The sequence below is a fragment of the Coloeus monedula genome (genome assembly GCF_965178545.1).
Source record: "Coloeus monedula genome assembly, chromosome: 4".
Classification (NCBI taxonomy): domain Eukaryota; kingdom Metazoa; phylum Chordata; class Aves; order Passeriformes; family Corvidae; genus Coloeus; species Coloeus monedula.
Window position 1 is genome coordinate 64,766,353 of NC_138784.1, and position 27,915 is coordinate 64,794,267.

At 38.8% G+C, this 27,915-nt stretch overlaps 1 protein-coding gene across 2 annotated transcripts in view; it reads right to left on the reverse strand.

Moving 5' to 3' along the window:
- Window positions 1-27,915, reverse strand: part of MAGI2 (membrane associated guanylate kinase, WW and PDZ domain containing 2) — a gene marked incomplete at both ends in the record, with an annotated part of 715,368 nt that overhangs the window by 51,109 nt on the left and 636,344 nt on the right. Inside the window, 5 exons of one of the 2 annotated variants that reach the window (XM_082279815.1) lie at window positions 9,731-9,979; window positions 11,978-12,064; window positions 13,048-13,240; window positions 19,143-19,234; window positions 24,424-24,465. In XM_082279815.1, coding sequence (XP_082135941.1) covers window positions 9,731-9,979; window positions 11,978-12,064; window positions 13,048-13,240; window positions 19,143-19,234; window positions 24,424-24,465 — 663 coding nt within the window. The remainder of the gene's footprint in view (window positions 1-9,730; window positions 9,980-11,977; window positions 12,065-13,047; window positions 13,241-19,142; window positions 19,235-24,423; window positions 24,466-27,915) is intronic. The other variant, XM_082279816.1, reaches the window with a different exon arrangement.

Below are 27,915 nucleotides of genomic sequence, written 5' to 3' on the forward strand. Positions count from 1 at the left end.
ATCTCATGAAAAGAAATGGAGCATGATGCCCGTAAGGAAAAAATAACCCTGCGTAAGATTAAGCAGAGCTGAGCCCTAAATTAATTATCACTCAAGAGACCTTGAAATGCGCACCTACTTCTCTAAAAACAAACTCATTGAAACAGTCAATACAACACTAAGAGTTAGGAAAAAAATAGCAAATGAAACAAACTATTGCTAGTTACTGCTGTGCACCTAAATTCTGAGTATTGCTGATAGTTTCAGTATCCTCATCTCAAAAATCATAGCAATGAACTCACAAAGATTCAGAGAAGGGAAGCATGGAAGTCAGAAGCAGAAAACAGCCTCTGCTCAACGGAGTTGTCGAAGAACTCACTGTCTACAGCTTGGGAAAGAGAGGCTGGGGCAACCTTCTGGAGGGCTAGAAGAATAAAAGCATTCAAAAAGGTATTAGACCAATTTACAGGAGTGGACCCATTGCTGATTAAATCAGAAAGTCTTGGCTGTGAAAGCTGAGGTGACGCCTGGGAAAAGTCCTGTCTACTGTAGGTGCTGTCCTCTCTGTCACTGGTCATGGCCAAGGGACAGCATGGAGCTGTGTGGCTACTTGCTCTCTCCCAGCATGGCAGGTCTCTTCTTGGGAAGAAACCTCCCCTGTCTGGAATTTCAGTAGGGTTTTGTTAACATATAGTGGTTTTTTTCCTTAAATTGCATCTTTGCTGTTTTATTTTTATCTAAGCAGAGCATTTAATAATGTAACCTTTTAAAGGAAGTCCCAGATCACCTGACTGGTGGTAAATGTTTCTATCACCCTTAAAAATTTTGACTAATCTATTCATGCTTCTTTTAAGAATTCGCCACGAGCTGTTCTCCAAACAAATGTACATATTGAAGAGTGGCAGCATGTGCCTGGATGAGAGTTTGCAGAGAGTTCGATCCACTTATTTCAAAACGCTGAGTTACCTGAGCAGCATTTAATATTAGCAGGCTATATGGAAGACTTGGGTTAGTGGCTTTTTTTTCCAAGAAACCCATTGTTCTTGCTAGAAGTGAGCATAGAAAACAAGCTGCCCCTTTGCAGAACAATTCATTTCTTGGTTCTCTCAGACTACACAATGAATGAGACTGTAAAGGAAAAAAATATTGTAAACAGGGATTAATACATATTTTTTAACTGTTGAAAATATGGGAAATTAGTAAGTATGAATTTATATTTATACAAACCACACAGCCCTTCAAAATAGACATATAGGGTCTTTTTCTCCAATACTATCAAGTCATGCAAAATGTGATACTCAGGAGTGATATAGTTGGATGTCTACCTTAAGATAAAATAAATCCTTCCAAGGCAGAAGGCATAATCCTAGACTCAATCTAGCAGAGAGCAGCAATGCTGCAGAAACCTTACCTAACAGAAGATCTTACAATGGGATGCAACTTTTCTGTGGTGTATTTTTCAAAATCTCATGACTTGGGGAAGATGTGCATCCTGAGAGCACCAAAGCTTCTATGCTATTTGAAGTCATTAATCTCTCCTCCTAAATCTCGCTCAGCTATTTACAGCCTTACAGCACAAACTGACCCAGAATTGGCATGTAGCAGCTGATGCTTTCCCAGAAGGTAGTTAATTGTGCAATGATCAGCTCTTAGCTCATTAAAGAGAAATTAAATTGAAAAATTAAAAGAAAAAATGATTTAAAAGAAATCTTTGCATTTAGAAAGTGGATAAGGTCTGCTTTCAGAAACTTACTGATAACTACAAATTTATTTTATTATTTACAAATCTATATCAGTATTTTTAATTGATAAAAATCACCCACTTTTGCTCTCCATGATTCAAATTAATATCCTTACCACACCTTCATGTCACAGAACAGAGAACAAATTTTATGTCATTACACCTGAGTGTCCATATGCTTGGGTCAGCTGTACACAAACCCAGAGCAGTTGCTGAATACAGATACTCCTTCTAACACCACATATCACAGAAACACAGAAAGGCTGGTGTTTGAAGGAACCTCTGGAGGCCACATAGTTCAACCTCCTGGTAAAGCAGGCTCATCCAGAGCAAACTGTACATGATTGAGTCAGGTGGAGAAGGACACTTCACCACCTTTCAGGGGGCCTGGTCCAGTGCACAGTCACCTTCAAAGGAAGGAAGCTTCTCAGAATGAACTTTTTGTGTTTTAGTTTGTACCAAATGCCCATTTCTGGCTCTACTCTCTTGACACCCACTCTTAAGATATTTTTATGCAATGGTAAGAGCTCCTCTCAGCCACCTCTTCTCCAGGCAGAACAGGCCCATCTCCCTCAACCTTTCCTCTCAAACAGATGTTCCTGTTCCCTAACCATCCTCTTAGTGCTTCACTGGGCCCTCCCCAGTAGTTTCAGGTCTTTCTTCTATGGAGGAGCCAAGAACTGGGCACAGCACTCCAGATGTGGCCTCACTAGGGCTGAGTAGAGGGACAGGACCACCTCCCTCGACCTGCTAGCAATGCTCTTCCTAATGCTCCCCAGGACACCACTGTCCTTCTTGGCAACAAGGACACCGTGCCAGCTCATGGACAACTTGTTGTCTAGCAGGACCCCCAGGTCCTTCTCCACAGAGCTGCTTTCCACAAGTCAGCCCCTAACGCACTGTATGTGGGTTCGTGAAGGGCAGCTGCATTTCCCTGAAACGTCCCTGGCAATGGGATCGTTCCGGGGGGTGCAGTACAGCGCTCCAGCAAGCTTGCTCCTCTCACCCGCGCGGCCGTGGGCACGGACTCTCACCACACACTCAACCGGACAGCTCAGCGTTACCAGAAGCAAAGAGTCAGGAGGGCTCTCCCGCAAGGCATTCCACAGAGGATGGTTTATTGCACCCCGCCCCAAAGGGAATCCAGAGACCCAAGAGAGCTGACCATCCAGGGGTTCATGTACAGGAGCGGGGCGAGCATCAGGACCAATGATCTGAGGGCACGGGGGCGGTACAAAGGCGGGACTAGGGCAAGGGACCAATGGGGAAGGTCTGGAGGCATGCAGGGGTACAAGCCATTCAGACAAACCAAGTCTGCAGAGCACCACAAAGACTGGCAGGAGAGGCTTCTCTTTTCTCACCATGAGGTCAGGGCATGTTCTTAAACCTCAGAACCGGTCCACCAGCAGACCCCTGCTATTTCAGGGCTCCTTGGCCCCTCAGCCATCACAATCGCTGGCTCAGCGGCTACAACAAGCCCCAGCCTGTGCTGGTGCTTGGGGTTCTTCCTCCCTCGCTGCAGGACCTTGCACCTGCCTGTTCAAACTTAACATTAAGTCCCTCTCCCCCCAACTCTCCAAACTGCCCCGGTCTGGCCAGCAGAGCTTTCAGGTGTATCAGCCTCTCCTCCCAGTTTTGTGTCAGCAAACTTGCTGAGGGCACACTCAGTCCTTTCACCCAGACCATTGATGAATAAGTTAAACAAGACTGATACATCTATCAGCCTCTTAGTTTTTGGATGTGAAAATAATTTCTCCCCATTTGAAAGACCCACAAACTAAAAAGAGTGGATTCTAAGAAAATATTGCCACAAATAAGGCTTTTCTGATTTACATCAGTATTTTTTTTACATCCATTCAGTACTTCTAGACTTAACTGTTGAGACTATGTTTTTTAGACAGCAACTTTTCAGTCTTCCCCCTGAACATAGTAGTTAAATGTCAAAAAGTATCAGTTAAGGGGGAAAAAAAAATCAAACCTCTGCTTTATCTATTAAAACTCTCTGGCAGATAAATTCTTGCAATATTTTCTAATGTTAACAGATATAGACAGTAAACCAAGCAAATGAGCCTTCCTAAGCCAGCTGTCCTTCAATGTTATACAGTGATCAAATGAATATTTATTATATTTTCAATTCTCTAAACATGCAAAAGTTTTCATTCAACCACAGGCTCCAGCATAACAGATTTTAATTGGAAGAATATATTAAAGATAAACATCTGTAATTTCATTGCTATGGAAAAATCTAAAATTTGGAAAACTTGAGTATGGTGGACTTTCCATCAGGGCTAAAAAATATTTTCCTGATATTGATAGGGTATTTTATGTGACGCTTATTTGGAAAATAGAAATCTGTGGCATGCTGCATACTTGTAGGTGAAAATAATCAGTTTTATTTATAAGATTAATGAATCTATGAATGGAAACATTCCATTGTGTGCTGACATGGACCATATTTGCTTGCATAGCACAGGCATAAGAAGCTAGGTGGGAAGGAGTGCACATACCTTAGAAAGCTGAAAGATCTAAGAAAAAATAATGGAACTTATATACTTTAATTCAAGCTTCTAATGAAGCAAAATGGGCCCTGTGAAATTATTAGAAAAACCTTGATTCCCTTGATGGGTTTGTGCTAAGAAAACTCACAGTGTTTGTTCCTTGAAAACACATGAGCAGCACCTGTAGGTCCAAGTGATGTATTCAGAAACATGCTAGAACGTAAGGACAGAAACCATCTACAGAGGGGAGTAATGCACTTAAGATCCTCTGTTCTTTATCTCCAAAAAAAGTCAAATATACAATTGAGTATTTCATGCCTGCAAACTGCAGCAATGTATTTTGGTGATATTAAAAACCTCTTTGACCTCTTAAGGTTATTTCACTATGATTAATTGGTTCTGTTGATTTGCAAAACTAAATTGTATAGAAATTTCTTTCAGCTGCAGGTTTTACTATCACTTAAACATACTTAGAAAGTGTGATTTTATAGGTGAAGAGGCAGAACAGCTCAAACCTGAATATCAAAGCTACGTAGAAATGAGAATCCAGATTCCTTGCCCACAAGTTGCAAATATCTTCCATGAGGGACTCACACTGTAGGTGGGTTTTCACTGCTGTGCTCCAAAAATGTCCTAGGTGGGGTAGACAGACATCCTAATTTCCAAAGCTCTGTTTTCTTTAGAATTTGCAGATTGGTCACAGAAAATTACGTCCCTAGGCACCATCATACCCAGGAAAAGCATGGGTGAAATTTCTGCACAAACAACTCGGATCACACAGTTATCATTGATCGATAAACTGGTTTTTATCTCTAAACTGTAAGGAGTTCAAAGAAACTCTGGGCTGAATGGGACTTACTCAGAATGCTGTTTCCTGCAGTCAGCACAGGCTTATCTTGGGTTTATGTTTTTTAGTTAAGACTGCATGTTTTGAGAAATGAAGGAAACTTCTTTCATTAGACTCTGTTTTATCATGTTTTGAAAATCCAGCAGGCACTAGCATATGCGGTGTAGGGGTAAATTAATCTACAGCTCCTCTTTTGTGAAGCAGGAGGAAGATCATAACAAGTATGCAGAGTCATCTGCTCTTAATTTTTTGAAAATTGTTTATTGATTATGCCTGTATTTTTAGTTTGTTTACACTTTATAACTGCTAATTGACAGTACCTGCTACAGTACAATTCCTGGAAATATTGCCAATTTTCCAATTTCACTGGGAGTTGCAACTTAACAAGGTCTGTTTACAACGCATGGTTTCTCTCTACAAAAATCAGGATGTAAAGAGATTTACAGGGCATCACAAGTACTTCTTCTGGATGAAGCCGCATCCCAAACATAAAGTAAAAGCAGCAGGAAGATATGAAGCAGGCAGGGACAATTTTACCCCATAAAACTCTGGGACACATTCATCCAGAAATCTCATTCTGGCCAATTTCAGAAAGCTGCAAGTGCTTTTCCATAGGCTGCAGATAGTGAATTTATCTTGATACCCTAAAAATATTTCCCTAAATGTAATGCTAAGTATAGATTAATTACTTAAATTTAAGTATTTTAGCTGCAATTTCTCATGTGTGGAGAAGGGATGGGAGCCCTTTAATGATGGAACAGGATCTGGGGGAAGGCACAATAATATACTTTAGAGGCAGTGGAAGTTAATCCTTTCGTTAGAAATAGGTCAGGAGCCTGGACAGGTGTACTTTCTTTTCTTAATCTCTTAGCACTCTAAGATCCTCTGCGTGCTGCACTAGGCAAAATGATTTGCTCCTGTATATACCACTCAAGAACAGCTCTTTATTTATCCACTTTAGCTCCTTTTACTGATACAATTTCGAAGCATGGCTGACCTTTTCTATGCCCCTGCTTTGCCCTGTAAAATCTCTTCATTCAATCCTTGTCATTCGTTTTCCACTCCTGATCTCCCCACATCGGAACCGTAGTTCAGTGCAAGATAATCCCCTGCGCTGGATTAGAGAACATCCCAAGCAATGCTTTGACAAAGGGGAAACAAAATTTCTACCATTATAGATGTGGGAAAATAAATGTGCCACAGGAACTGGATGTTTAAGCAAGTACCAGTAAGGAAAAATGACATTCGGATCTAAAGACTGACTCCAAACTACTCAATGTTAATTTATTGAAATGACAGCTATTACAGTGCTGCCCATCACAAAATGTGAAAAAATAGTTGGTTCCCTAATTATGGCTGTAGTCTGTCCTCACTCAGTGTCTACATCAATAGTGAAAAAAATGCATTCATTATTTTGAAAATTTCTGCAAGGAAAAGGCAGAAATCAACGGTTACAACAAACCCCTTGCAAACCATGTCAAGAGAAAAGCTGACCAAGACCCTAAACCTCTTGGAAAAAGAGTGACATCTCTAATTCTTGGAGCTCCTGAGTGTTTCATGGCTCATTCTCAGGTCAGAAGGAGCATGAAGCACTCCTAAGAGGCTGTGTGGGAGCAGTGCAGCCCCTACGGCTTCACACAGAGCAAACTCTCCGGGCAAACAGAGAGTGAACTTTTGTGCAACCCCTTCAGCTTCAGGCCAACTGCAAAGGAGCAAACTGATGAACTTGCAGCTCTGTAGCCAGTAGCAACTTTGCTGGAATGATTGCTTCAATTTTGACAGTGCTTGAAGCACAGGCACCTAGTGACATAAAGTGCTTGCTCCTGTACTCAGCAAGAGCTGTTGTAATCTTTTGGACTGTAGAACATAGTTTGTAAGTGTGATTTCAAGAACAAGGAAAATACTTTCAGTGCATAATTAATTGCCTTCCTGAGTAAAAGTGGTGATGATACTTATATTCCAAGACCTCAAGTCTTTTGCTTTTGCAAGAAAGTAGAGGAGGAAATAGAGTTATTGAAATAAACATTCTTAAATAAAAGGAACCCTTCTCCACTTTGCCCTGAGGATGCTCCTAGTGAGACAACTTCCTGGGCGATGCTCTTCCTTACAGAGTCTGTTACTACATGATACTCCCTATTTTTGACCTATTTTGCCCATTTTGATTTTTTTTAGAATTGCTTAGCAATTACAATATTTATGTTTAACTGTACATGCATGTCTGCTTAACATCATTCTCTTCCACATGGGGATGCAGGAACTGGCAACAAGTGCACTGGCTCTGAAACAAGGGACACTGGAACCAGAGTATTTCACCCAATTAACATATTACTGTATGAGAAGTGGGTAACTACCAAGGTGTTAACATGGTTCCATGCAGGTTCACACTTCGATAGTGATGTATTGTATATTTTGCACATGATATATTTTGCACACTGCACTTCCTATATCCATTTGATATTTTCCTGCTGTTACCATGCTTTCTACCCCTGATTGTGCATTTCAATAAAAGGATTTTGTGTTATGTCAAGTTAGAAGGTACCTCAGGACAGTTTCCCTGTTCTGTTTTCTACCAAAAGGCCCAAAACCTAAATGCTGTATTCTGAATGGATGCCAGCGAGTGCTGAGTAAAAGGGGATAATAATTTCCCTCAATCTACTGGCTATGCTCCTGTTAATAAAGCTCAAATTACTTCACCCAAATAAATATTAAGTAAAGAAAATAACCTCTCTTACTCTAGAAAGAGTAAAAAATTTTTAGATTGTTTTCATTACTGATGACATCACAATTTTCAGCATATTTTTTCTACTACAGTTTTGTAAAAGAATTCATATAGACAGGGTATTTTCTTCTCTTTTCTGTCACTATCTAAAGCAAATGTAATATTTTGTTCACTGCTGTTCTTGTAAACTTAGAATTTGGTGCTTTTTGGGATCACTGAAATTCAATGCAGTTATTATTTGAATAAATTCTCCTGTCACTTCCACAGCAGACTGTCATTTTCCTTTACTATTGGAGATGTTCAACTGAGCATCAAAACCAACTGGTTATGTAGTTGCTTGTGGAGAAAGAAAAGTACTGAAAGAACATGTTGGAGGGTAGGAGGCAAAGCAGGATCTTGGACCTGGGTCTGTAGTCTTCAAGAGAATATTCCAGTCACAGAATATTTGGTTGCTTGAGCATTTTCTCATTTTCTTCCTCTCCCCTTTCCCTCTCCATCTGCCCCAACCACAAACTCTCTCTATTAAATAATTTTCTTGAAAAAATCATGACTGGCTTAACTGATTAACATGTATGTATCTCAATGGATTATTATTTTTCTTTTCTGATCTTCTGCAAAGCACTTCCAGTTCTTTGGCTGTTATATTCAGTAATGTGAAAACAGAGTCCCAAGAGGCTAATTAGCTATGGTTTTGTTACAATATTAATTCTGGCAATCATGGAGTTTTAAAATTCAGCTCAGGTAACATGAAAAGCAACTCTTTTAATAACTACATGATCACGAAATACTGCAAAAACATTTTCTGAGATAATTTGCTATTGTGAGATAAGGTTTTCCCAGTACTCTCTCAGCTGCTTTTCAGGTATGAATTTAGAAGAGTGATGTTTGGTCCTAAAAGTTGAAATTGTGATTTTATTTTGTCAGGAACCAGTTTCAGGCAAAAGAACAGTTCCTTCAAAACATGTTTTAATGTAGGGAAAGCATCAGATTAGGCTGCAACTTGCAAAATGATAAATGTTCTCACTTCTCTTGGTTTTTCAGCTGTGGTTAGCATTATTTGGTGGGGCATGTGGATGTGTCTCAATATAAAGCCTTTTTACTTCCTTCTTCCAGAGGGCTCAGCTCTCATTTGGTTAAATGTCATTGGAAAGACCCAAGGGTGCCCCTGTGCCTCCAGCTGTCACTACCAGGGTTTGAGTCTTCTGTAGGTCCTATGTCACATCTGCCTGATGTCTCCCTGGATGTACCCAGGACAGCTCAAGTGGCACCAGATGTTTATATTAAAGCAATAAAATTGACCCACAGAACAAATTAGTTTTCTGAACAGAAAGTGAGCTGTAATTATTAAGGGCAGATCTTGCCACCTGAGTACTACTGAGTACAGAGAGATATACCTATACCCCTGTACTCAGCTTTAATTTTTATGCTGTCTATACTCCAGACAGTTTAATCAGCCTCTCTGCACCTGCATCTAACATGTTTTCCCAATTTCCAGTTGTTTCTGCAGTCCTGTAGCTGGACAGCTGTTGTCACAGGGTTTGCTGTGATCTAAGATTGTTTTCAACTTGTTGAACTTCACCTTGATTTATTAAAAAAAAGTCTCATTCAGTTGCATGTGGGAGAATAATTTATTCACATAACCCTACTCGTTACTTACAGAGTCTCTTTGAGACATAGTAACAGAGAAAGTCTACTTTATGGGTGAATCCTCTATTACTCTGATAGTCAAGGAAGTGTGGGAAGTACAGAGCTTGAGAGGACAGAATAACCTTTGGTTTTGTTCAAGACACAACAGACAAACAGTGCCCCTGAATCAACATTGAGAGTATCTTCAGTTTAAATCTCTGCAGTGATAAATTATTAGCAGATAGGTTTAAATTAATTATTGGGGTTTTTTATTTGGGGCAAACTTGGAGGAGAAAGAACTGAAAAACATATTTACTTACTTATTGTGGACCCGGATTCGGGCCTGTTCAGCGAGCTGATGATAACGAAGCCAAAGCCTTCATTCTCCTTGCGATGGATCACCACGTCACTGGTTTGCAGGCTGTGAGATGCGAAGCCCTCAGGGGGAGTAGCATTGCTGCTGGAGACAGCGTGATTACTGTTGGCATAAGTCGTGTAGTCACTTCTTGGAGAACTGTGGTGCGTAGACACCGAGCCTGGGCTTCTGCCATTCTCTGGGCAGGGTTCTCCTACAACACAAATCACACCAGTGTCAAGTCTGACTTGCTCAGTGGCTCTGTGACTTACAGTACATTTGTTAACACAACATGAATAGAGCTGACTGTCTACAGACCAGACTACCCTGAGTATTAAGCTAGGAGCTGTAGTAGATGCAGAGAGACAGGAATCTACACAATTATGCAGAACGTTCAAGGGCAATCAGATAAAGCAAGCATGAACACTGGCTTCTAAGCTAGCTACAAGAGAGCAAAGGAAAGTAAGAAACAGTGTCTATCTGGATTGCAAAAACATTAGCAAGCGCTATTTCCTTGTCTGCTGGTGGATCTGTCATCAAGAGGAAAATGTGACTGTCTAATCCAATAAAAAATTATTTGTGTTTGGATTACAAGAATTTAAGCAGGGAGCTAACAGAGTAATTAGGATTAGCTGCATAATGTTCTTCTTACATGTTGATTAGCATGTTCAAAAGATGTTCACCAAACAGAGCTGTTATACAATGAAAACTGATCACAAGTAGTTTTTCTGCGGGTGTCATGGCAGCAGCAGCAGTCATTTAAAGGTTTGGAGATGTTCTTGTTTGGCAAGTTCAAAAGAACAGAAGTGAAAATGGAGTCCATGCACACTCTAGTATTGCTTTACAGTAACAAGAACAGGAAGCAAGTTAAAACTTGTGGGATTGCACATTTTTTAGTGTGAGCATTTTGGCAATTGAAAACAGTAAAGTTACACCTCCAGATGGGAAAAAAAGATTTATATTCCTTGAAGATCTAAGTTGTTTACACAAATCAGCATTTATTGACAGTTTTAATACAGAACTTTCAGATAAATGTAAGTAATATGTTTTCTGTTTGGAGCAACAAGAATGGCAGAGTCATTTTACTGAACATGTGAGGCGCTCCCACATACACACATACATCCTAGGTAGAGAGTTTGCAAATTAGACCTTCAGTGTGTGTATATATTAATAAAATAAATAACATCCAAGGACAAGCTGTTGTTTTCTCAGTCAGGTGTGTCCTTTAGCAGTCCTTCTGCAACTATGAAATAAAGTAATTAGAGAGTATAAGGAGGAAGAAAAACAAACAATTATTATACTCTTGCTTTAAAACTGAAAATCTGTAAGAGTTATTGAACCAAATCTGCAACTAAATGCCATAGTCAGTGGCAAGAGAGTTCTCATTTTCTGGCTGTCATGTTTCAGAAAGCTGAATATTGTTTATGTCAGTATGGCTGCAACAGAAAGGAAATTATCTTACCCTGTAGAATGACCAAGAGATGGCTTGGCCACAAGAGAATGCAACTGAATGCCATTCAATATAGGAAAAGAAACAAAAAGAGGAAAAGCTTAAATGGCCAGTTGACTGTCAACTGTGCAATAGATATTAATCAGAAAGATTACATTTTGCTTCTGCCTGTGAAAAAATGGCATTTTAATCCATGTTGTTCCAAATATCAGATTTTCCTAATCAAATTGTTTTCCAGAGCTTGTGAATTGTGACTTTCTGTTCCAGATCTGGGTAAGTATATGTATAAAATGGTAATTCCAGGTGAGGGCTAAGATATGTATATCAGCTATAGACAGGTAAGGAAAACGCCAGATCCCTCTGTTGTATACGTTCACGCTAGTGAGAAATTCCCATGAAATTAATTGGCCTGATGTATTAGTATGGCATTTTTCAGTCACGCCCAACATCAGCAGTTTCAAATTTTTCCACAAAGCTTATGTTGTAACACACCACATTAAAAGCCTGTTCAGTTCCTGAAATGCTTAAACATTGATGAGCTACATGCTACATTCCCTGGTGTGGCATTCTTAAGGCCCAAGAATAACTTCAGGTGTTTTACCAGCCTGCTTCATTGTCTGCACCAGGAGGCCAGGCTGGCTATCAGACCCTCTAATATTGAACGAGCAGCAGCAAAGGCTGGCATCCACTCTGTGGATTTTGCTTGCAGTGTGTACAGCGGCTGACCCGGCAGAGGTGCTGGCGGCGAGGACTCGGCATTACCTTGGTTATTGGCCATTTTCCTCGCGCTGGGGGAGCTGCGAGGGGGCGTCGCACCAGGCGCAGGGGCACCTTTCTGGCTGGAGGACTCTGGAGTCAGTAACAGAAGAAAGTCAGTCCTGCGGGAGCACGGCTGGCAGGGAGCTGCACTGCCGCAGTGGGAGGGGGACTGCGAAGACGAATGCGAGTGGGAGGGCGGCTTTTTGGCACAGGAGCGAAGGGGAACGGCGCAGGCAGCGACAGTGCATCTAGGGCACGGGCAGGCAGAAGACAGGACAGGCTGGGAATGTGGTTTTGCTCATTTCTGGTACCTCAGTGAAGTGTACTCACCAAAAATGTTTTAAAAGTTCTTAAAGAAACTTCTTTCCTCTAGCAATCAAAGGTTGTAATGGAAGGGCATCAAATTCTCCCATTAAAGCTTTAATAGATGCTATCACACATTTTTCAAGGTTCCGATGTTTTAGCAATTGAGACTGAGCTAGTCTAAATGTCTAATTTACTACAAATACTTCATATTGGTTTAGGGTAATTTTCTGAATGTTTCTGCTTGACAGAAGAATCTGGCCCTGTTCCTAGGAGCCACTTGTGCCCCAGAGAAGATTTTCAGCCAGCTTGCATTGCAGTTTGATGGGAAATTCCAGATGACATCAGTGAGACCAGAAATGGGCTTTTAATACATACAAGAGTGAAATGATTTCCTGCCCTGAACAGTTAACAGTCTTTGAGCCTTTCTCTTATTGACATAGGCAGCTCAAATGGCTTTAACTTAGGTGAATGTTTAGTTCCAAAAGTGGACAAGAGGAGACAGCACAGACCAAGACAGCATGGAACAAATCCAGAGCACTTTTGATCACCACACCAGGGTTGCCAATATGTTTCCACTTCTGAAGGAAACAACACTCAGCTGTAGTACTTTTTTCAGAGAAACAAGGGACACACATTTACAATTTTTCTTTCCTCAAAATGACACAAACATTCACTTTGATTTCCTTTGTTGTTTTTTAAACAGCACCTGTTTGTGCTGCCAGCATTGGGATCTGTTTTCCCTTTCACCTTTCCCAGTCTTCACTCACCCGTGGGTAGCACCTTTCTCCTCACAGTAAGATTCACTTGCCCATTTCGGGCAGCGTTATGCATAAGATCAATCACATATCGGTGGGTTTTGCCGGCCACTGGAATCCCATCTACATACACCAGCTCATCACCAGGATGGAGACGACCATCTCGGTCTGCTGAGCCCATGGCAATTACTGCTCCGATGAGAATCTAGGCAGCAAAGAAACAAAATCCTGTCATATATTGCACTGAGCCTCCAATTTAGTGACATGAATATTGCAGTGATTTTCCCTTTGTTCTGAAATTGATCTAGTCATTTAGTACAAATGAAGCGATCTGTGTGTGTCTGAAAGCTGTGCTTGTCCTCTTGTGGGTATGACTGAAGATGTTTCCTCGCCTTTGGTAAGAAGGCAAGGTGTTTCCTACCTGCATAGGAGAGATACACCAGACAATCCTAATCTGAGTTCTACTTGATATGTTCAAATAAAGATAATTCGTCTCTAAGGAGTGCTGAGTTTCCATAGACTATGTTATGCAGAAGACCTAAACAGATTAATTCCATGTAAGGATTTTTTGACTTAAAATTAGTGAGTCTGCATACTTCTTGTAGAAGGTTCTTCACTGCTGTGTGATTTAAACACATGGAGTAATACACCTGAGGTCAGCAGTGGAAGTGACCCCACTACACAGAGTGTGCTTTGGGACTCTTTAGGGGAAAAGAAGTACCATATTAAATGTTGTTACTCATAATGAATGATTGCTCAGGTTGTGCTTGATTAAAATGGAAAAAAGAGGAAAAAATGTCAGCTTGCTCTGAGCAGATGTTGTTTTCCCAAATCAACACTTAAATGTAGTTTGTATGGGACATATAAACTAGTAAAAAATCTGTCCAAAACCTTTTAATGACTTTCTCCACTTTCTATGCAGATAACTTCACATAATTTATTAAAAGAAGAGGTATATATTCTCCCTGTGGAATAACTGGTAGAAGCGTTGAGATTGATTCAAACAAAACCTGCTTTCTTTGAAAGAATTTTAAAGCATTCACAGAGCATGTTCCAAATTTTTGTTCTCATTTTCAGTGTGAGAGTGAGCACAAAATGATGGATATGACATGCCATGACAATCTGCTTTAAATAATAAAAGACAAAAGCTTTGAAACATTGCTTTTCATAATGAATTGCAAAGGATAGATGTGGTAGTCACACAGGTGGGCTTGGGGTTTTTTTGTGGTTCTAGCTGCAGAGTTGCAAGTATCTCTGCAGAGTGTTTAAATGAAACCCTGCATGGAGCCTGGAGAACTTCCCTCAGTTTTTATCCTCCCTTTGGCTTACTTTTGCTTTCAAAAATTAGCAAAGAGAGAACATGATGTGGCTTCTTCCTGCTTTCTGGTGTTCCTGGGATTCTGTTAAGCAGTGCCAGGCTGAGTGGCTAGAGAGGCTGTTTCAGGTTCTCCATTCTGTTCTTCAAACGGTGAAAGAATATACCTCAAAGTTTCGGAAAATACTTTGTGCAATATTCAACTCTGAAATATGTATTTATGCTCCTTTACTGGACAGAAGAAAAGCTCTCCAAGGCTGGGTTTAGCTAGATCTCCCCAAAGTATTCTCAAAACGTTTGAGAATTAGGTGTCTCACATGAGGAAGAATTTCTTCCTAGTTATTTTGGGAAGAGATGGGTGATAACCCTCTGCATCTTGGTAGATTGTAGGGACTGGCTTCCTCCTTTGGTTTTATTGAGCATTTGCAGTTTCTCCATAATTGTCTTGACAAAATATTGAACAATTTGTGCATCTTTAACCTTTGGAAAAACACAAATGCAGATCACAGCATGGTAGGTCATCAGTATACACAACAAGCTGGAAATAATCTTTCTAGTTCTGACTAATTAAGTAATTATTGCTGATATCTCACATGTCCACCATGGAACATGACTGTGCTACTCATCTCAGTGTTGGACTCCTAACATAAGCAGCAGAGTCATATTTTAAGCACTTCAGATAGGTGTGTTTGTTGAGATGATGGCCACCATATCTGTTATTTGGTATATTTAATAGCAAGAATAACTTAATTTTCCTACTTATTCATTTTCTGTGTCTGAATTTCTTATCCAGTATCTGCTCTTATTTCATGGCTGAGTAGTTGCCATAATAGTTATCAATTCTACATGTAAAACAGAAATTGGAAAAGTATATATTGGGATTATATTACCTCTGAAATGCAGTTTTATACTGGCATGAGATTGCTTTGAATGTGTGAGGAAAAGGAATGTAAGCAATAAAGACTGTGTTGTAGAGAAAAAGAAAAGTTTCTCGTATTGTTTGAGATTAAACATGAGAAATTCTGGGTTAGGGTGATTGTGGCAGAGCATAATCTGAACTTAAAGCCTGTGTGTATTAATTTGTACAGGTTAATCTGCTTTGATACTGACTTTTTGATTCTTGGTAATTATTAGAATTTGTATTTTAGTTTCTCTGAATACAACACAGTAGGTTCACAGGCACATAGCAAAATTTAAGTATATACACATAAAAGGTGATTCACCTAATTTTGAGTGTCAGGGATGTCTAAATCCAAGCTAGTCATCTGAACTCTGTCTAATCGCTGCTATAATAGGACTTCCCAAGGCATGGTCTTAGCCTAATATTTTGCTCTATAGATATCTAAGTCTTAGAAATGCAGAAAGATACTTAGAATGTGTCTTGGCATTGATAATAAAAAGAATACAGAATACATCTTGCAGACATTTTTGAGAAAAATCCCAGTCCATCTGTGTTGAAAAGGTAAAACTCTTAGAGAAATTATGTGTATGTTCCTGTGATTCTGAGTCTGAGCTGCAAAATAGATCTCCCCTTTGGGACAGCAATTTGCAACTTCAGTAAAGTTCCAATTTATGTGTTTTTGCAACCTTTCAGTAGTATTATAATTCCATAACAGAGACAGATTATCCCTAAATCCTCAAATTACTGGGAGATGTGATAAATAGCTGTTGTAGTGCAATATTATAAGATTTGAGAGGTGATTGGAACTGGAACAACCCACAGTCTTGAAACTTCTGAATAAATTTAAGTATTTCCTTTCAAAAGCATTTTTATGCTTACAAATATAGAAAGTGGAGTAGTACAGCAGCACTTTCCTCTTCTAAGGTGCCAGGTAGCTGATATAACTAGAAGGAAACTAAGCTACAGTCCCTCTATAGTGTCAGTATTATCCTTCTAAAATAACTTTATTTGGATTCTACTTCTTTGAAAAAGTTATTGCCTTATGGTGAAGAATCTATATTCCTTTTTAGAAATCAAACCACAAAGACAAAAGCTTCCTTTTGTTCTGTGTTACCTGACTGCACAGCAGGAGAGCTGAAATAAAAATTTCAAAGTGTCTCAGTTCTTATTTCATAGGAAAGGCAGGGGTTTGGAGAACAGGCAAAAACTGCTTCTCCTGTTCTGGAGGTGAAAGGAATGGGAGGCTGCAGGTGGGCTGTCCATGGGGGAGCAGAGAAGCAGTGGAGGAGAGAGAGCAGAGTTAAGAAGTCTTGTACTCTGAATACAAAATAGAGGGACACTAAAAAGAGTACATCTGTTGTGTTTATTGGTGTTGAATTTGAGCAGTGAAAACAAGAAGATGGGCAACAACGAGGGAGTGGGAATTGAAAACTTCAGCACTGCAACACTTAGTTCTGAGAAGGTGCCTTTTTGCCTTGTACAATCCTCAGCTTCAAGTCAGGGTCTTATTAACTCCTGAGGACTTTGAGAAATGTTTGCGAAGAGACATAAAGCCCATTGGATTGATAAGTCCCAGGGAAAAATGCTTTTGTATGTGCAAACCATGAAATAGAGATAGCAGCCTTGAGGCTAAGGGCACGCTGGGAGCAATTGTTCAACAAGCCAGTGAAATGTGTTAGAGAGTGGTTCACAGAGGGCAGCGTTTTTGGTCCTGCTCTCCAAAAATAGCAAGGTGCTTATCTCTGCACTTGGTATCCAGCTATGGCTCTTTGACTTCGGACAGTAAAGTCAGGTCAGTCCTTTGCTGAAGAGACACTAGAAGGAGCTTATCCTCTGTAACACTTCAGTGCATAATGCATGTAGCTGCAGGGCAAAAGGCTTGTTTCAGATTTCCTTTCTATTGGATTGCTGAGCAGAGACTCAAGTCTCTCACAGCTCCAGCATGTATTATGAATATGAACTATCAGAAACTCAGATATTCTACATGAGTTTTTTCCTTAGTCCTTTAGGTTGAAATAATTCAGTTTTATATAAATAATCATCTTTTAGATAAAGCATTTGAGCTGCACTTTTCCCCATGAGATTGTCATAAAACTCCAACAAGCAGAGCCAGTCAGATGCTTAGTCTGTGACTGCTTAATTATCCATTTGTAATGAAAAACGCACTAAAGGAGACACTAAGAGACACTCTCACAAAATACGGAGCAGCCTTGTAGCCAGGGATATGTTCCTGGGAGATAGGAAATGACATTAGACATTACTGTCCAGAGCAGGTAGAAGGAGACTTCCAAACCTTCATAGAATCATAGAATGGGTTTGGGTTGGAAAGGAAAAATCCTCTAGTTCCAATCTCCCTGCCATGGGCAGGGACACCTTCCACTACACCATGTTGCTCAAAGCTCCATCCAACTTGGACTTGAAGGTAGTGCCTTTCTAGTGCCGTTTGCTCACAGTATAAAAAGATAAAATGGAACATTTCCACTAACACCTAACAGATTTCCTTTTTGGGTTCACCCAGTAGGTGTGCTTTGAGAGCTTACACTGGCTGAGCCATCCAGAAGGGACAGGAATAATGCTTAGTTGGAGAATGTGCAGATGATGGCTCAGTGGCCTTTTTTCATGTGCACTGGGACAGGCACACTGCAAGTGTAGGGGATGAAGCAGTGTTGTTTTGGAGTCCTTCTCGGCAGCTGTACTTTATATTTGCAAAATCATTCAAAACGCTTATTCTAAACTAGACTGCATTTCAAACAGCATTTGAAGCATCCTTTTTCAGAATACACTGCATTCTTTTCTTTTTATGGGAGACATCAGTAAACTATTAAGATTTATCAGTACTTTGACAGATGTTGACAATTTTAAAATATAAGAGCTTCTTTGTTTCTCAAAGCCATGTGCCGGTTAACCTTAAGGCCTGCGTGAAAAATATACTATTCTGTATTAATTTGAATATGGAATATATAAATTATCAACTAGGGAATATACAAATCTAATAATTAATTATACATTATCTCAGAAATGTGGTAAGGAAGCAGGACTCAGACTGTGCTTAAAATTGTGATAATAAAACACTATCATTACTGACTTGAGATTAGTCCCAGCTGTCAAACTATAGTTACACCATCGAGTTTTTTCTGAAGGAGTACTAATTATGCCTGCTCTCAAAATTACAGCATTTAGATAGATCAGTAATTTATCAAAATGTGTACACATTTGTGATGTCTCATGCACATTTGACCCTTATTTTCTGAGCTTCTACAATGTTTCTTTAAAATATTGTGTGTATGGTTTATTTTATATTATATATTTTTAGCAAAACATCTATGTTCATTTTGTTACCTGTTATTTGGTTACAGAGGTGTCTCCCTCCTAATGGTATAAAGCTATTGGTTTTATTCCTGGTGCCTCCCATGATGTTGTCATCTAACCTGGAACATTGACTATCACTCCCTGGTGAGGTTTTCTGTTTCTAGAAATAAACTGCATTTTTGACTGTGTCTTTTAACCTTATGCATACATTTTGCATGCAAGTTGCCTACTCTGAACATGGTTATAGATAGTCTTACATAATTGGATTTTTAGAATCTTCTGCGTAAACTTGATTTTGGAAAGTCAAGATTAAGAGATGCCAGATCACACTCTGCAGTAATGGGATGAGTGATGCTCTGTTTCTGCCTTAATGCCTTCTTATTCTAACTTAATTTACTGTGACATCTTTTAGATGTGAACAACCTGACAGTTCTGTCTTTTTCTATGGATGAATAAAAGTAATTTTACTTATAGCCTTAACATGGTGTTCATTTGGGTTCAGTTATGTAGTAATATTTTTCTGACGTTTACACAGATTATAGAATATGGAAGGAAAAGGAAAATCAGGAAGAAATAACTTACAGGCTGTCCAGGCTCATCTCCTCCCAGGATCCTGAAGCCAAACCCAGACTCCATTCTCCGAAGGTGAACATCCAGCTCCTTGTAATCGGGACCTGGTTTAAAGGGAAATCCCACTGAGCAAAGTATTTTGGTCTTATCTTGAGAGTTTGCACCAATTTCCCTCCCACCTTGTGTTCATTGCATGTGACTAATGGCATCCTGGTTGGAGCTGGTGGAAACAAATGGGCCACAAACAAGGAGGAGAATTGAAAATGTAGGTGTCTCTTGGAGGATGATTATGTTTAGTAGAATAAACTAAACCAAACTAGAATACATTCACGGAAGAACACTATGGAAAAGTCTGTCCAAAATACAGGCTATAAATATGTCTTCCTAAAACTGACTGTATAATGGACTGCTGTTCATCCACCTCTGGTACTTAATTTGTCTTTTCCTTGCAGTTCATGAAATCCTATAAAGAATAAACTGAAATGGGAGAGAGAGATACTTCAGCCCAACTCACAAAATATGAAAATCATTACAGGCCATTTAAGTTCCAAACACAGATATGTGTATATATATATATATATATATATATATATATATATATACATATATGTCTTTTTATGTAATGTAGCTTTTGAATATTCCACTTTCAGGTAATACCCTCAATAAGGAGTTTTGATGAAAATTATCATTATAAACCTCTCACTCTCAGTGTTTAAACTGAAAATATTTCAAATATTATAAAGTAAAACCATAAGCATTCAGAGGACTAAGAAGTTGTCTGTTGTCTGTTGTGAGTGTCACTTTGTCATCATGCTCAGAGATGCTTTAGGCTCATCACCTTAAGCAGTGATTGACAGGAATGGTCTTTTCTATGAATTGCACTCTGGTCTATACATTGTGACACAAAAGCTTCTGGTCAGTGTCAGCTTGTTGCTGACCCCAAGAGAAAAAAGGGATGATAAGGAAGATTTCAGCAAACTGCTCATAAGTGTCTCCAGTTGTGCCTTGTTCCCTCAGTATGGGAGCGATTACAGATGGCTGAAACATGGTACTTCAGCAGCTCTCACTTACAGATCTCCCCTCAGAGCCATCAGTGGACACCTCATAAACTGCAGAATTGGGCACATCCCAGGTGTAGTCTCGGATTAAAGCCTAATTTGTTTCAGTCAGGTATTGCAAAGACAGATACAGAATGACATGCACTGGCTCTATATTATGACCGTGCAATAAAAATCCTCTGTAAACAGCAGCATAGTGCATTATTTCAACAATCTATATTGGGGAAAGTGAGACTGAATCACAAATATTTCAGTTGGTAAAATAAAAGTATTACCTTTCCCTACCAACTTGTTTCTCATATAATTGAGAAGGCAAACCCAAACAGAACCAGTTTATTATACTGACTTTTTCAATTTATTTGATGGGTCTCAACACTAAATAAAGGAACAAATGAAGTCTGTGTGTGTACAGTATGTTAGCTTAATGCAAATAATTTAAAAGTTTGAGAGGCAAAGGAATTTCAGATGAAAGAAATACTTTACCTGGTTTGCTGTGCCTACAAGTGTGGTGATAAAAAGCAAAGGCAGCTGGAAAATTCCTCTGCTCCTGCTTTTTAGCATCCACATACAAGGATGGGGCTTAGCACTAGGGAAACAGCTTTGTAGATAGACACAGTGTAATCATCTGTACCCCAGGTTTAACACTCAAAGGCACTGTCTCCAGCAGTCTGTCACAAAATGAGCACTACCTTTGTTGTGCACAAGTGAATGAATATGCACAGTCGGGAATACAATACAAAAGTATAAGAATGTCAGGTTGTGAAGAACACTTGCTCTGGCAAACTGAGATGAAAACGTCCCTCAAATAAATTGACAAAGCTGATTCAAACCAGTGTTGGCACTAGACTCCAAAATAAGGGGTACTATTTCTTTTTTAAAAAAGGCTGTTTTTCTACCCATTTAGAATGGAATAGGTAAGCCATGTTGACCATGAAAAAGTTTAGGCTAAAAAATACTGTATAGGGGCATACTTTTTTATGAGCCCTAACACAGTTTGGAAGCCTGTGGATTAATTGACTGTGCCACAATGCTCATTCAGAAGAGCCTTCCTTCCTAAAGAGTTGGAATTCTGTGGAGTCCATTGCCTGCCAACTCTCACCAGGCCACTGAAAACTGCTTTTAAAAAATAATGTTCTTTTCTGTCCCACTAAGGAAGCAAAACACAGGACTGGAAAGGATCCCTGGGTCATCGAGTCCAGCTTCTGGTTATTGCAAACCTCTGCAAGCCAACAGCACACAGACCTTACCAGTAAAGACACTGGCAAAGAAGACACTGGTAACTGAGCTTGTTTGTGGCCTTTGTCACTAGGTCACCTGCCTTGCAGTAATATCATAATATCACAGTATCTCCGGTGACTGACTGGTACACAAATGCATTTGCTGGTTATTTCAGCTTTCATGTTGGGTATGATATGACTCCACTGGCTGCACTGATCACCTTTCCATTGCTCTGGAGACAGCTACACCACAGATTACTGAGTTTACATCTCTGAAAGTAGAGCTGACTTCTACTCTTGGTTTTTGTGCTTAAGTGATTCTTGAAAATAAGACAGAAGACTTAATGCAAGGCTCTTCAATAATATTACTCTTTCAGCTCAGAAACTGTTCTTTTAGTAAAATTGCTTAGCTGCTTTCTATTCATTTGTTTTTACATTTCATGCTAAGCACTGTCTTTTGCAGGCTAACATGGAAATGTTTCAATTATAACTGGCACTTTGTAAAATGCAAAGTATAGATTAATTAAGCACGTACCACTTGTTTGGTGTAAAAAATCAGTTACCAGGTTAGTCCAACCAACAAACTTTTGCTAAACTCCCTTTGCATAGTTCTTAGTTTATCTCCATATTGGCAGTTAGTCTTGATCAGCAATATGTTCTAAAGCCTTGCTGTGGCTGAGAACCTTTTTCTTATTTCTGAAAGACAGGTAAGTTGTTCACTATTTTGTGCTTTTCCTACAGGAGCTCATGTTTGGTAGATTTACTAAAAGCCCTAATGATCATGTGGCAGCAGTTTCAATATTTCTGAATATCCATTGATTAAGTATTCTTACCCATGTAAATGATTACATTTCATCCGATATTCCTCTAGTGCTTGCTTCTCCAGGATTCTGGTACTTTTTTTCTTACTCACAAAGGATTGCTAGATAGACTAAATTTTGTGTTTTCTTGCTGGAGCAGATTTTCAGTTGATCATACAGATAAAATTGCCTGTACTTACAGAAAATGACACTCCTGTGCCTTGCAAAATACTACAAAGTGTTGGTTAATATAACTTCATTATGGAAAATGTGTTTTTTTGTTTTCTCTTGCTAACCTAGATTAGCACCTTGTGGTTAATGCCAAAGAAGAAGAATAGGCTTGCAGACAAACCAGTACTGAATTAACACTGTCTTTTCCTATTCACTTATCTTTCCAGTCAACTTAATGTCCTGTCTCCTACCAGTTTTACTGAGACTTTCACCTTAAAGTCAATATTTTTGATCATGTAATAGGGGTATTCTCTGACAGAATGACAATGCTCCCTGTCCTTCCTTGCCTCACTATAGATTTATATTAGAAAAAATACTTTAACTTGGTTGGGTAGTAACTTCATTCTCTCTTTTTTTTTTTTTCATAGTTATACCACTTTGTTTCTTCTTTTTGTGTGCAGGAAAACTTTTTTAACAGTTCATTTGGCCTGGAAGAAAAACACTCACACCAATTCATTTTGCTAGGCTATAAAACCAGCTGGCTCCCTCATGAATTTGAGAATGGTATTGGACAAGCTGGGATCTGATCATTGCTGCACAGTGAGGACAGTAAAGAGCATCGGGAAATTCTTTCTGGTTCTTGAACGATGGGGGATTTGCTTTAAATGTAATGGTACCAGAATAGATAGTTACTGAACAATAGTGAGCTCTCACAGGTGAAGATGTGATTATCAACTCCCAGCTACCTTTCTGCACTGTATTCATCTGAATAGCTGGGTGAACTACACACTGATAAGTGTACATGCAGTTGTTTCTTAAATGTTGAGAAAATATGTACCTGAAAATGATTAATTAATTTTCTGTGTGACAAGTTGAACAAGTGCTATGTTATTTTACAGTGATAAACCTGCTATTCAAGATGATCCTGTAAATGTTGATATAAATTTTTTTATTAAATCTCTTCTATATTGTAATTAAAGCAAAGTTGAAGTGCTTTGCTGTAATAATTTTACAGTCTTTCTGAGTGTATTCAGCTACCTACCGAAAAGAAAAAACTAATTTGGGCTCCTTTGCTGAAGATGGTGAAGATTTTTGTTTCATACAAATAATTATAAATTGTGAATTGTGATTGACACAGAAGTACAATAACTTCATCTGAGTTTCAGATGCTCTTGAAAGATGTGAAAAGCTTGAAAACAGTAATGGATCTGCTGGTCTGTAATGTGAGTAGCTTTTTAAAAAAGCATACATATTCCCTCTTGATATTTATAGAGAGGAAAAGCTGGCAAATAAAAACTTCAGTTTGAAAATCATCAAAGAAAAGAAAAAAGAACTGGCGTGCTAACAGAGTTATTCAATGTATAAACCCTACTGGGTTATGCAAAACCAGTCCAATGCTATATTTAATTTAGGATCTCTGTCCAACTTGTGTAGGACTAGAAAAACTTTGATAGGATTGTCAGAACAGCCTTTTTTTGTATGGGATGCCTGTTTTAACTGTTCACTCAGCATGATCACACTGGGAAATCAAATATTGCTGTTTTTTAAAAAAGTCCATTGCCATTTTACAAGATCAGTGTTGACTCAAACACCCCAAAAATCTCCTGATTTTTGAAGTTTTTGCTTTTACATATTTACAGCACAAGATATATGTTGAGCAAGGGAGCAGGGAATTGGTGATAGAGTTAAGAGAGAATTAAATTCAGATTTTAAAAAAAAATTGCTTAATCTTAAATATCATGAGCTATAGAGATACACTTTTATGCTAAAGAGTGAACACTAATAGGAAAGTACACATAAAACACAGTAAAACATAAACAAAAACTGACTGAGGAAAAAGAAATACCTTTCCTTTGTCAAAATGCAAATCTATTAGAAAAAGTTTTGGAATAAGCATTCTACAACCCCACAAAGATCATACAAAATAAAATGGTGACTGGGTAGTCATGACTGGCCATCATCTGGAGAAATGATTAAAAAAAGAATAGCTAAAACATAAAATGAAGGACGACTAGTTTACAGAAAACAAAGGCTGAAGAATACTTGCCAGAGGAATCCGCTCGAAAACCAGTCCTGGGCAGCACTTGTTCTGAATAGGAAAATGGGGAATTAAAGGTGAAATACATTTCTCAAGTTATTTAAAGATGCAGCATCAATTTCTTTGCTGTGTTTTGAATAATTAAAATGCAATTTCTATTTTTTCTTGTAATTTTGCTTTCTCCTCCCCTCCTTCCAGACTTTCCACGTGGTACATGTACATAGTCCTGCTAGACTAAGACCTCCCTGTCCATTTCTGTACAAAGTGAAAAAGATGGTGAGGTGGTAATGTTTCTTTAACACAGTGTAGGTTCTGATGAAGATAAAATTTTTAGTTTGGTTAAAACTGTGAAAAATAGTGACAATATTTGTGCTTATTCAAGTACAGCAATAAAAAGGGGAAGTTTAATGGGTGTGTTTGGATGACTTGACCACGGATGACTTGACCCCTGCTTTTATACAACTCAATTGCAAAATGTCTTTTATCATCAAGAAGAGGAAGATTTTGCTAGAGGGATGTATGTTGCCAATAACAACAACTGACTGTACATGAAGGTAAATGCACGTAAATCCCTTTAACATACTTTTTATGCAGGTAGCTTCAAAGTATTTGTAATTCAGTAGATGAAGTGCAGCAAATAACTGTCTTGTTTTCATATAAAACTACTTTGCTTGCATTAGAGGAATCTGGATGAGTTCATAGCTGAATTCAGTTATGCTTCCTTTGCTAATTTTGAAATGTTCTGAACAAAAATTTCTGGTTTATTATCTTGGTAGCATCCAGAGTGAACTGCAAAACATGCCAAACCAGAGGTGATTTCTATTGGCCTACACACAACAAAAGGGCAAATCAAGTATCCCATTTATGTGATTCTAAGCAAGAATACCATACCATGCATATTTCATGCTATAAAGGGGGTAAGGTCTTTTGCAACAGCATTTGTAGGACAGTGATGCAACCTATGAGTATACACTATCTTCCTAAGACAGAAGGGTGTGGTGAGAGACATAATACAGGATTTCCTCTGTGGGAAACTGTGCATCGCTTTGAAAGAGATTGGACTAAAGCCACTTGCCTTCTGGGGGACTGCTTCCTAAAGGCAGCATGGGCTACAATGGCAGCAGCTGAGTAATTCAGAGTTCACTTGAGATAGTACTGAACTGGTTGTTGCAGGGCAAAGATATTTCCCTAAAGACGTCTCCCAGAATTGGAGATGTCTTAAAATTTTTTTTGGTAAGGATATTTAGATAATAGCCATGACCTGTCCAAATGTAGGTCCACTGGATGGGGAGATCTGTTTGGATTTGATGTTCTTGTAGTATTTGTGTTTACTGTCTGCATTGAGTTGTGTTATGTGGGCTATGCTGTTTGACCTTATAGGTGGCTGCATGTCTTTACTTTGATGGTTAAAGGAGGCAATTCCTTCACACACTTCGGATTTTGTACAGTGATTTGGGATCCTTCAGGTGAGACATGCTATCTAAACGTAAAATATTCCACCAGCACAGCTCCTGAAAACCAAAGCCTTTGAAACTGATGCTGCTCCACTGCAAACTTGGAGAAATGATTTTTTTCAATCACAGCCCTTCAAGATTTTAATGGAATTCTTAAAAGAGACAAAATGATTTTAATATAGAGAAAGCAATTTCATCTTGATAGTCTCAATAAGCTTTTAGGTTTGAAAGCACACAAGCTTTTTCTCTTGGTCACTCAGCTAGAATTGCTCTTCAGAACTGCTGTAACATTAGTTCATTCTGTGTTTCCATTTCTGCTTGCAGTCACTCTAATATCACCCAGAATTGGCCTCAAGCAGCAAAGTGAAAGAATCATCACCATTCTCAAACTGTAATCAGTTAGGGAACAACTTGCTCTGTTAAGACAGCCAGCCATATATTTTAGGTAAGTTAGCAGTGTCCTTTTTTGGGAACTGTTATTTGTGGTCTAGCAAAAGTACCTGTCAGTGAGGTGGTTTCCTTCAAGGTAATCCCATGAAGTCTGATATGGCTTTTGTTCCTTTGCCTTGCAGAACTTCATGTGGGTTCTCACAGAGTTAATTATCATCTTGTAATCAACCATTCAGCACCTAGCATGTGTTTTCACTGCAGTTTAGGTATTCACACATACAAAACTTGGAGCTGTGCTACGCTGAAGATGCCGAATCAAGCCTTATAGTTTTAAATGTCTAATCACCAGAAAGATAAACCTGAGTGCAGATTTGTGTTTTTGGTAACCATAGGAAAGCAATGTTCATTTTAGGAAGAATCTGCTGTCAGCAGTATGGGTCTCTGTGCAGCACAGGATAATTGTGATAATGTCACTGACACTTTGGAAAACAAAATACATCCTCTAAATAGCTGTGCTCATATGACAAGCAAACTGTTAGCAAATAGTAGAAAACTTCAAAAGAAGACGGATCTTTGAAGAATGTTTAACATAGAAGAAGGGACTGAATTAGCACTGTCTTCACCTGTCAAATGCAGAGATAGTTTTTTCAAAACACCTAGTTCTGTGCTCAAAGACCCTACAGAAAAGCAACTTCCAACAGAGGAGGAAGGGCTGCTGAGCCTTGTCCTCAGCTGAGCAGAATGCATGTCATTTATGCACATCCTGGTGCCTTCTATCTGCTATGGATAAATTGAACTGGTAATTTTACCAGAATATTGAGAGACTCTAGCAAGCTTTGTTTTATAAAAATCTGTCAATTAGGTTTATAGGAAACTACACAAAGCAATTTGAAACTTTCAATTTATTTATTATTAAATTAATTTGGAAATTTTCTAAACTTTTAATAGGATTTTTTAAAATACGTTAAATGTCCTGCCTCTACCTTATTGGAAATGAGGCAGAAGAAGGCAATTTTGGAGATGTCAGGACAAAGAGACAAGTCTACCCAACACTGCCACCATGAAGAGGCATTCAAAGTGCTGAAAGTTTGAAAATGATTACATAAGATTTCTGTATTCTCCCTATGATGCCTTTGGCTGAACCTCTGCAGCTGCATTGCCATGAGTAGTTGTAGTCTTTCATGTGAAACAGGAATGAAGTACTTACAAAGTAGAGCTTGGAAGTATAATAAAATACTTGTTAAATTCACTTATTTAATTTTTTTTAGATCAGCTAACCTGTCCTAGAACCAAGAATCAGGAAAGAAAATCTAAGAAATCTTCTGAACTGTTATTTGTATATATTTGTATATAACTGTAATCAGAACAAATCTCCACCATGGTGATGACTCCCTGTGCTCCTGAGAACGAGGACGCAGCTGTGCATTTTGAGAAGTCTTGCCATACATCAAGATTTGGGGGTTGGAAGCAGATCCCTTCCAACCCAAACCATTCTATGGCAATCATTTTATGATTCTTTGCATATCAGATGAATGCAAAGCCAAGATTAATTTTGATATTAGAAGATAGAACAGTAAAAAGTTTGCATACCTGCCTTCTTGTTTAGTCTAAAATAAATTACACTCATAGCTTTTAAACTGAAAACTGTAAATATTTG